Source organism: Podarcis gaigeae, assembly GCF_964106915.1.
Source record: "Podarcis gaigeae genome assembly, chromosome: 8".
Classification (NCBI taxonomy): domain Eukaryota; kingdom Metazoa; phylum Chordata; class Lepidosauria; order Squamata; family Lacertidae; genus Podarcis; species Podarcis gaigeae.
Genome location: NC_139684.1, coordinates 72,796,149 through 72,807,188, shown reverse-complemented (window position 1 = coordinate 72,807,188; position 11,040 = coordinate 72,796,149). Strand labels below are relative to the sequence as shown.

The window sequence follows — 11,040 nt, the reverse complement described above, 5'->3', positions numbered from 1 at the left end:
TTCATCTAAGGCTGGGGATAGGGGGTCTGTGGCCTTGCAGATGTTGGGACTCAGACTCCCATCAGCCCCAGGCAGGGATAGTGGGAGTTGTTGTCTAGCAACAACTTGTGGGCCACTGGTCAACCCCCACCCCACCCACCTGAAGTAAGGCTAAGGTTTGTGGTGCTCCACAGGCCAGGTGGACATTCAGAAAACAGAAGTTCTACCATCTCACAGCAAAAAGGGAAACCACATTGGAACATCTGCAAAGCAAAGTGGCTGCCTTTTTAAAGGCAGCATGGTTTAGCACTGAAAAGGGTTTGTGTTGCTTAACCTACCAGCAGTCTCTTGATTCCTTTATTAACAGCAAGGAAGTAATTTACATCATCAAAGATGGCTCTGGGTCTACCTTGAATTGCAGTGCAGGTGAAAGGATATTTTCACCATTTCCCAGACATATAAACTGACCAATTAGACTTGTCAATTGCACTGTAATCCCGTGCATGTTAAATGACCAAACACGATGAGGAACTGTAACTGTACTTAGATTCATGGTGCGTGGTTTTTTGAAAAGCTGCTAAAATTTTGCTGCTTCCTTTCAGCCATGGCCCCTGCGAGAGAGATATTTTCACCCACCTAAAAATTACACTTTGGGTTTGTTCGTTTGTTTTATTTTCATACTACTACGGTACATGGTGCTTTACAAATTCTGGAATGACGGTTCCTCTGCCCCAAGTGGCTTACAACCTAGCCACTGACCCAAGGGAGGAAGGCAAAGAAAATTCTCTGCATATTATGAATACTGTATGTATAATTGGTAAAATATTCAGCAAATGAGGCATGGGGATGACGGAGGAGAGAGACACCAAGGAATTGCATACTCTTCCCACCCTGCTCTATTTTGTTCCAACTAAATGCCCAGGTATTTTCTGCTTCTGACCAAATCTTCGTCTTTGTTGTTCCCTGCTCCATGAGTGGGGAGCAAAAAGCATAAACTCTCACTTTGTCAAATAATAATTAATAATATTTTTTATATATATATATACCCTGCCCTCCCCAGCCAAGACCGGGCTCAGGGTAGCTAACAACCAATAATAAAAACAAGTTGATTAAAATACAATTTAAAAGATTAAGGTACAACATTAAAACATAAGGATGCAGTCTCTTCATAGGAGGAAAAAGGAAAAAGAAAGAGGGGAGGGAATCAAACTGATTCTAAGCCAAAGGCCAGGTAGAACAACTCTGTCTTACAGGCCCTGCGGAAAGAAATCAGATCCCGCAGGGCCCTGGTCTTATGAGACAGAGCGTTCCACCAGGCCGGAGCCAGTGTTGAGAAGGCCTGGCTCTGGTTGAGGCTAATCTAACTTCCTTAGGGAACGGGACCTCTAGGGTGTTGCTATATGTGAACCTTAAGGTCCTCCGTGGGGCATACCAGGATAGGCGGTCCCATAGGTACTAGGGTCCTAGGCCATGAAGGGCTTTAAAGGTCAAAACCAGCACTTTAAATCTGACCCTGTACTCCACCGGGAGCCAATGCAGCTGGAAAAGCACTGGGTGAATATGCTCCCCTGTGAGGAGCCTCGCTGCAGCATTCTGCACTCGCTGGACTTTCTGGGACAGCTTCAAGGGCAGCCCCGCATAGAGCGAATTACAGTAGTCAAGCCTGGAGGTGACCATCGCATGGATCACTGTGGCCAGGTCGGGGTGGGAAAGGTAAGGGACCAACTGCTTGATGCGGCGAAGATGGAAAAATGTCGACTTGGCTGTTGTAACCTGCGCCTCCATGGAAAGGGAGACATCAAGGATTACACCCAAACTCTTAACGGAAGGCAATGGCACTAATTGGGCCCCCGCAAGAGTGAAACCTGCTTCAATGGACATACCTTTGGCAAACAGACTCTAGCTAGCCTGCAAACAGCAGCAGCAGAAAATGTCCTATTTTCGGAAGCACCAACCTTGTGCCAGCCTTGCTGTCCACTTAGCTCTTAAGCAAAGTCTTAAAGGAGCTGGCAATGTCCCCACTAGCACCTTCCTCCTTGTTTCCTTCCTGGTGTTGGCAGAGGGCAGGCCCAGGGGCTTGACGACGACAACAATACTAGGCCTTTCTAGCTGTTCAATTTCTCAGCTAGTTCACCCATCGGGCCCTGGATGTCGCAGACAAAACGGTACACGTAGCGCTGTCCGCTGGTCTTGTGAATGATGTTCTTGTGATAGTAGTAGCGCAAGCCGCGGCTGAGTTTCTCGTAGGTCATGCGGGGTTTGTTCTTCCTCTTGCCCCAGCGCCTCGCCACCTGCCCATAGTTGAGAAAGAAGAATGGGATGGAAGGTAGCCCCCAAGCACTGTGTCAGCGTAAAGATCACAAGAGCCAGAGACCTGTTGCATGTTGAGTTTGCAGCTGAACGTGTTGTGCTACAGCAGCCTTGAGCAACCTGAACCTTCTAGCTGATTTGGAATACAATTCCATCAACTCTCCAACCAGCACATAGTCTGAAGTAGCTGGAAGGCACCCGGTTGGCAAAGGCCGCCTAGTGAGATGATGGCATCTACTTTCCATACAGCTGACAACAGCTGGAGACCCACAGATTGCTCCCCTGTGGTGTAGTGAGGTGAGGGCATAGCTATTTTCTCCTGCTCGAGGGTAGGACTCGAACCAATGGCTTCAAGTTATAAGAAAGGAGATTTTGACTAGACATCAAGAAGAACTTTCTGACAGCAAGAGCTGTTCAGCCGTGGAATGGTCTCCCTCGGGAGGTGGGGGGCTCTCCTTTCTTGAAGGCTTGTAAGCAAAGTTTGGGGGGCTACCTGTCCTGAATGCTTTAGCTGAAATTCCTGCATTTGCAAGGGGTGGACTGGATGACCCTTGGGGTCCCTTCTATGAACCCTATCTCCCATTCCTGTACGATACACAGGTTTTCAAACTGATGTTGATCCTGTTCACACATTTTGATTCTTAAGCATACATCTAAAACCCCGATTTGCACCGCAAAGGTCTTTTCTCCATGCCCCTCTGGTTCCCTGTATTGATGGTTAGGGTTGGTGAGGTTGGCCCCCACCAAGGGGGTGTAAAAATCACACCACTCTGGCTCGGATCCTGCCAGCCCATCCACATGCTCTCCTTGCCAAGGGTTCAAGGGAGCCTTGGTACTCCTCTGTTGATGGGAAGGGCATGGGGGGAGCTTTCCCACTTGTGGGTTAAGTGCCACTCCTTCCATTCACATACGAGCCTCACCTCGTGGGGGTCACAGAGTTTGAACTCCCAGTCATTCCCCGTCCAGCGGATGAAGGCCTGGCAGGAGCCATCTTGGAGCAGCTCCAATAGGAAACGCCACAGCTGGATGGGACCGGAACCTGTCCAGGAAAGAGAAGCAAGGAGTTGTTGGTGGTATGAAGGGCTTCAACGGAGCCAGTGGCATAGCGTGGGTTGCCAGTGCCCCGAGGCAAGGCAAGTATAGCGCCCCATAATCTGTGATTACTGTTAGGGCTGGGTGGTGGTGATTTTGGTGGGGAAAGGTCTTCCCAGCAGGGAGAGGGAAGTTGGGGAGGGGACAGCAGTGGCAGCTTGCTTTATTTATTTATTTATTTATTTATTTATTTATTTATTTATTTATTGAAATTTTTAGACCGCTTGATTGTTTTAAACCAGTAGCGGCCTGGTTGCTGTCTACTTGTGCCTGCTGGCGTCCCATTGCCAGACCCAGATTTACACAGTGTTTTTCTGGGAATCGTTGGAAGCGGTTTACAAGATTAAATCAAAGTTACAAGCATAACAATAAAAGCTGTTGCTGGAATCACACAGGTAGCAGCACATCAAGCTGAATAAATTGAAGGGAGCAGATTTAAATCTGCTGATTCTGGGCCCCCCCCCCCCAGGTTTTAGAGTCATGCACACAAAAAAGCCTTCAGCAATGCAGCAACCTTTTGAAGACCTCTGCAAGCCAAAAGAGGAGGACCTTGACCATGGGTAGGCAAACTAAGGCCCAGGGGCCGGATCCGGCCCAATCGCCTTCTAAATCTGGCCCGCGGACGGTCCGGGAATCAGTGTGTTTTTACATGAGTAGAATGTGTCCTTTTATTCAAAATGCATCTCTGTGTTATTTGTGGGGCATAGGAATTCGTTCATTTCCCCTCCCAAAATATAGCCCAGCCCCTCCCCTCCCACAAGGCCTGAGGGACAGTGGACCGGCCCCCTGCTGAAAAAGTTTGCTGACCCCTGACCTTGATAGACTTTTCCAATAGTTTGAAAGCTATGGAACAGCCTCCAAAAAGGCCCTGTCTCTGGTTTCTAGTATTGATGGGAAGGGCAGAAATCTTTCCAGACTCTTACCTGTCCGTTCCCTATGGGACAAGTTGGTGACATTGGCCTCTGCCCAGTCCCTTGACTCCTTTTTCCTCTGGGTTCTGACCGGAGGGCCACACCGACATGAATCGCATTCCAAGGGGATCGGTTGGCTGAAGACAGCTGGGCCAGATGTCTTTCTCCAATCATGGGATGTCACAACCCCCAATAAATCTTGTTCTAGAGGGGAAATTATGGAAGAAGAGGACTGTGAGGGTAGACTGGGAAGCATGTGGAAGATGCCTGATAAAGTCATGGAGGTTTGTGAAGGGCTCAACATGGGTTAGGGTTTCTGTGCATGGGTGTAGCCAAGGGGAGAAGGCAGGCAGGAAGCTGCCCCCTTAAATCATTAAAAATCAATACCAATCTGAGGTTCTGCACCCCTAACAAAAGCCTGCCTCCACCACCACCACAACAAAAATCCTGGCTACAGACATTGTGACTCTACCTTTGGTCCTCCTCTGATTTAGGAATGGGCCATAGCATCTGCTTTGCATGTAGAAGGTCCCAAGTTTACATCTCCAGTTAAATTGATCAGGTAGCAGGTAATAGGGAAGGCATCTACCTGTGATTCTGCAGGAACACTTCCAAATCAGAGTAATATTGGGCTAGGTGAAGTGAACCACACTGAACTAGAGAAGCAGTGTGCTTATATCCAGCTCTATTCAAAGCAGACACGTCAAAATGAATGGAAACTAAATCACATCCATTAATTTCAATGGGTTCTCCTCTGTGTAGGACTAGTCTTGGCTACAATAGCTACTGTGTGTTCTCCTTCCGCTATCAGAATACACTGGTACCTTGGGTTAAGTACTTAATTCGTTCCAGAGGCCCGTACTTAACTTGAAACTGTTCTTAACCTGAAGCACCACTTTAGCTAATGGGGCCTCCCACTGCTGCCGCGCCACCATCGTGTGATTTCTGTTCTCATCCTGAAGCAAAGTTCTTAACCTGAAGCACTATTTCTGGGTTAGCAGAGTCTGTAACCTGAAGCGTACGTAACCCAAGGTACCACTGTATTACATATCAGTGGTTGCTGGGAATCAGAGAGGAGAGTGCTTTGCGCTCAGATCCTGCTTTCCGGCTTCCCATCAGCATCTGCTTGGCCATTGAGAAAACAGGATGGGCTACTGGCCGGATCCAGCAGGTCTTCTTTCATCCTTACATTGACGCAGACAGTGCAAACTGTTTAATGAGCCTGCAAGATTCTGCTTTCCGTCCTCTGGAATCCTCTGCTTCCACGCTTCTTTCAGCACATACAGACTAGAATTGCCTTGCAGGATCAGACCAAACATCATCCACCTAGTTCAGGATCCCACAATGGCCAGGCTGATGGGTTTCTGAGATGCCCAGTGTCAGTGCATGAAGCCAACAGCCTGGTATGCCTACCTGGCTCTTGCTGTTCCAGTTGACTTCCGAGTAGAGGCTGAGGTGAGGGCCGTTGCTCTTCAGGGGAGCAGCGGCATAGAGGAGAAGACAAGGCCTGAGGCGCAGGGCTAACATACGGGGAGCCTTGCAGACTCGTGGGGCTGCTGTCCTGATAGGCAAGCCTAGAATCTGAAGGCGATTGAAGGAGAAAGAAACATCAACAGGAGGGGCAACCACTTTCTGACCACTTTTCTTACCTCACACCAAGGAGCTCTGGACCTCCAGGTGTGGCCTCTCAATACTGTTGGCCACTGGCCAGAGTGGATGGGAGTTGCAGGCCAATATCCTCTGGAGGATCCCATTTCCTGTTTTGCACCTACAGCCAGGATCTGGGACAATGTGAAGCAAACAATCCCATAGCATGCAGAGAAAAACTAACTCCATATACAGTGGTACCTCGGGTTAAGTACTTAATTCGTTCCGGAGGTCCGTTCTTAACCTGAAACTGTTCTTAACCTGAGGTACCACTTTAGCTAATGGGGCCTCCTGCTGCCGCCGTGCAGCCGCTGCGCGATTTCTGTTCTCATCCTGAGGTAAAGTTCTTAACCCGAGGTACTACTTCCAGGTTAGGGGAGTTTGTAACCTGAGGTGTTTGTAACCCCAGGTACCACTGTACAACATACCTGGACGCATAAAACAAGCTCCCTTGTTGTATGTACCAAGATTTCAGGACTCTGGAAATTTGCCAGGTTCCCTCTTTGTTTGCCCATCTGCCAGCAGATGCCAATGTCCTTTTTAAAAAATAATTTCAAGCCAGCTTTTGAACAGTAATTGCCATCTTACAATCTGCTGAACTCTTAAAGCCTTTGCCTCTTGTTGCCTAAACGTCTGGTCACTGTTGTAATCAATGGGTGACTCTTATGGCACCCTTATTGTTTTGTTGTTTGTTTCTTTGTGTGTGTGTGTGTGTGTGTGTGTGTGTGTTTATTACAGTAAGATGCTTTGATTATTTTGTAATGTATAGAAATGAAACATTTGCCCATCTGGTCTGAACCCAGAACCACAGAGGCAGAAATGACTCGAGGCAGAGATAGCTGATGTGGGGTCTGCCAGATATCCCTGGACCAACTCCCACCATCCCTAACCATTGGTCAATGTCTGCTGGTGCTGATAGGAGTTGTAGTTCAACATCTGGAGGGCATCTGGCTCTCCCTGCTCTGATGTGTCCCAAACTTCCTAAAATTGCCTATAGAGCCATCTCTTTCCTCCTGCCTATAACCAGTGGCGGAGCTTCATGCTCCGGCACGGGGGGGGGGGAGAGCAGGCAGGGGCATGGCTGGCACGCGTCCCGGGGGGTGGCACACCGCCTGCAGGGGCATGGGGGCATGGCATGCATCCTGCGGGTGTGTAGTGCCCTGCGCAGGTGGGGGGCAGCCACAATGGCACCCCACCGGGATCGCGCTGCTGGGGGCGGTGTGCTCCCCCCGCCCCCCTCTTCCTCCACCAGTGCCTATAACTTACCTCTTTCATACAGTGCACTGTAATCCAAGCAGGTAGAGGAGACCTGTGTCAATTCCATTACCGTATTTGTGTACTCAGGGAAGCCTAGAAAAGAAATGTTAGACTTGTTAGTTGCTTGCTGCTGCCCAAAGGGTCTCCAAGCAACTTACAACATGCGGGCCCCATCCGCAGTACACATTTGCAGCGGTATCATACCACTCTGAACAGACATGGCTTCCGACCAATAATTCTGGAAATTGTCATTTGGATGCTGAGAGTTGTTAGGCGACCCCTATTCCCTTCAAAGAGCTACAGTTTCCAGAGTTCTCTAGGAAGAAGGATGAGTTGTTAAACCACTCTGGAAAGTGTACCTCTGTAAGAGGAACAGAGGTTCTTCTAAGAACTCTCAGCCTCTGTAACAAACTACAGTTCCCAGGATTCTTTAGAGGAAGCCATGCCATTATTATTATTATTATTATTATTATTATTATTATTATTATTATTATTTGTACCCCACCCACCTGACTGGGTTGTCCCAGCCACTCTGGGCGACTTCCAACATATATTTTAAAATGTTTACATGGTATGATACTGCTTTAAATCTATTGTGCAGATGAGGCCTTGGGATCCATCAACATCTGGAAGGTCACAGATTCCCACGCCTTTCCAGTGTGGCTGATGCAAAGGTCAGGATACTTTAGTGATCACACCCAGGGATATCATTTACCTTTCAAGCCCGGCGTGTGATGGAACGGCATTTCCTTCTCAAACCCTTCAAGCTCAGCTAGGTAACTCCCACCGGTCCAACTTGGCGGCGGCTGATTCGCCTCATTTTCTGGCAAAAACCAGGAATCTACAGCGCTGAAGTCTTCCTCTTGGAAAACCTTCTTGTAATCTTCCATGAAATCTTGATGCAGGGGAGAAATAAAGAGAAAGAAGTAAGGGCATCAGACTTTCATTTGAAAACGCTTTCTTTCGTAGGGCAAGGACGAGGAGGTTGAGACCCTCCCGGTATTCCTGGCCTACAATTCCTATCACTCCTCAGCCATTGGCTGTGCCAGAAGGGGCTGATGGGAGTTGGAGTCCAAAAATATCTGGAGGGCCGCAGGATAAACAGCAGTCAGGGCTGAATACGGCTGCATGAAATGGTACAAAAGTTAAAGCTGGCTTGAAAGAAATGGTGTCTACATTCATCCCAAGGCTACCCTTTAATGCCAGTGTACTGGAAGAAGCAAAGATCACCAGTGCCAAAGCAATGATTCTTCAACATCAACTTCGTTGGACTGGTCATGTTGTGTGGATGCCTGATTATCATCTTCCAAAGCAACTACTCTATTCCGAACTTAAAATTGGAAAGCGTAATGCTGGTGGTCAATAAAAGAGGTTCAAAGACTCGCTCAAGGCAAATCTAAAAAAAATGTAGTACAAACACCAACAACTGGGAAACACTGGCCTATGAGCCTTTACCAAAGGGGTCATGGGCTTTGAAGACGCTCAAACTCAGGACAAAAAGGAGAAACGCCCTAAGAGGAAGGCACGCTTGGCAAACCATCACCATGATCAACTCCCGCACAGAAACATATGTACCCACTGTGGAAGAATGTGTGGATCCAGAATTGGCCTCCACAGTCACTTACGGACTCACTGTTAAAACCATGTTTATGGAAGACAATCTTACTCGGCTACAAGTGATCGCCGAAGAAGAAGAAGAAGAAGACCCCTAACCACACAGGCTTTGCAGATCATTTGCAAACTTCTATGATGAGAGGCAACAAAAAGACAAAGGAAGCCAACCAGAGTTGCTGGAGCAACTCAGTCTGATGGGCAGGGTATAAATAATATCTATCATCTATCTATCTATATCTATCTATCTATCTATCTATCTATCTATCTATATCTATTTATTTAATTATTATTATTGTTGTTGTTGTTATTACCATCATCATCATCATCATCATCATCATCATCATCATCTGCAATATACTAGGCTTGTCTGTTCTGACTGGCAGTAGCTCTTTAGGATTTCAGCCAGAAGTCCTTCCCATCATTTGTGAATTCATGCTATTGAACTGCAGGTGGCAGGGATTGAACCCATGACCTTCTGCAAGCAAAGCATGTGATCTATCACTGAGCTATACATCTCTCCCGAAAATTTCTTAAGATAAAGCCTCCTGCTTTCCCCCTGGCATTGGTGCCTAGAACTGGCAACTGTTTGCTCCACATGCAGTGGCTCTGAGTGATCACCCAGCCACATGGGAACAATGTGTGTACACAAGTGTGTATACCCTGTCACAGGAAGTGAAACCACTTTCAAACTACTCGCTACCACCTCAGAAAATAATAATAATCCCTGGCTCTGCTTTAACGTCTTGTCCTCTGAATGCTTCCATTTGCATTATACAAAGAAGCACCATTTTAGGGTTCTCGTTACCTTGTGCCTTGTGATTTCCTGAATGATGCCCAATACTGTGTTCCAAATACTGTACATTTAATCTCAGTGAATGTCTAGTAGTACATGTTAATAATGCCCACTTAAATTCTTCTACATCTCCATTTATATTAACTTTATAATTTTGTCTAAATTTATAAGGGATAAGACGCCACTGATACATAGTTATGCAGACATTTTCTTTAAGGTTGAAACTTCCTACGAAAAATGTTAAAGAACCTGTTCCATTCTTCTTCTGCTAAAGACACACACACACACACACACACACACACACACACTTGAAAACTGCTCAGAAGTCATTATGGCATGTAAGTGGTATATAAATTTATTATTATTATTACTTCTACTACCACTAATACCTACCCTAGGGAGCATTATGTGTAACTTTCAATGCTCAGTTTCAACCATTTTGATAATTCATGGCTTGATTGCCAGTGTTGCTTCACTTTTGCATCTTACATTTTTTTAAAAAAATTGTTTGTGTTAGTTTTGCATTAAATTTTGCATTTAAAAAAATCTGCAGGGCTACTGCCGTTGACTTCGAGCATTTTCTTAAGTGATGCTGGAGAGACACGGAATGTGTCATCGTCATCATCATCGTTATTATTTATCTGTATTATTTATCTGTATGCCACTCTTCATTTGCAGAGTTCAGGGTGGTTCACAGCATGAAACACAAGATAAAAACCCAAAACAAAGACATACCAAACCAATAGCCCCACCCCTACCCACAAAGACATTTAAAAAGGCTGTAGCATCATGAATTTGATTAATGCAAGATAGAAAGTGAATGGCTCTCTCTATATATTTTAACCAATGCATACTTTACATCGGGGAAGGAAGGCTGCAGCCTCCCAGCTGTTTGCTGGACTCCAACTCCCATCAGCCCCAGCCAGGATGGCCAAAGGTCGGGGATGATGGGAGTTGCAGTATGACAACAACTGGAAGAGCAAGGGTTGCCCATGGGGAAGGACAACAGCTCTGCAAAAAAGCATCTGCTTTGCATGCAGAAAGTGGCTAGTAGGTTGGGCTGGGAAGGTCCCTTGGCTGAAACCCTGCAGGGCTGTTACCAGTCAGCGTAGACAATACTGATCTAGGTGAAAGATGTTGCGTATTTAGCAGGTTAATTGTGCTGCAGAAAGCGTGCTGGTTCAGGAATCAATGAAGAAACGCAAAAATATCTTTTGCTTGGCTTTAATTACAAAACAAAAACTCCTCTTACATTAACTCTATAAGTATGACCCGTCCATCGACCTATTCACCAGGGGACTGAGAGAGGTAAACGCTGCTCTTTATATACTATACTCAATTTCTGACACAGCTTAACACAACTTAACAGTACCTGCTATACTGCTTCACAGCTGTAAAACTAGATCATGATATTTACGCTGGCCTTTAGAGAGATAC

General features: G+C 46.6%; 1 protein-coding gene across 2 annotated transcripts in view; it reads right to left on the bottom strand.

Annotated features, from left to right (window-relative positions):
* Positions 1–1,839: 1,839 nt before the first annotated feature.
* ETV2 (ETS variant transcription factor 2) overlaps positions 1,840–11,040 on the bottom strand; it is an 11,407-nt gene continuing 2,206 nt past the window's right edge. For both annotated transcript variants that reach the window (XM_083753546.1, XM_083753547.1), the window contains exons 3-8: positions 7,912–8,091; positions 7,206–7,289; positions 5,706–5,873; positions 4,305–4,496; positions 3,210–3,328; positions 1,840–2,270 (exon numbers count right to left, since the gene is read on the bottom strand). In XM_083753546.1, coding sequence (XP_083609672.1) covers positions 2,085–2,270; positions 3,210–3,328; positions 4,305–4,496; positions 5,706–5,873; positions 7,206–7,289; positions 7,912–8,091 — 929 coding nt within the window. In that variant the 3' untranslated portion in view covers positions 1,840–2,084. The remainder of the gene's footprint in view (positions 2,271–3,209; positions 3,329–4,304; positions 4,497–5,705; positions 5,874–7,205; positions 7,290–7,911; positions 8,092–11,040) is intronic.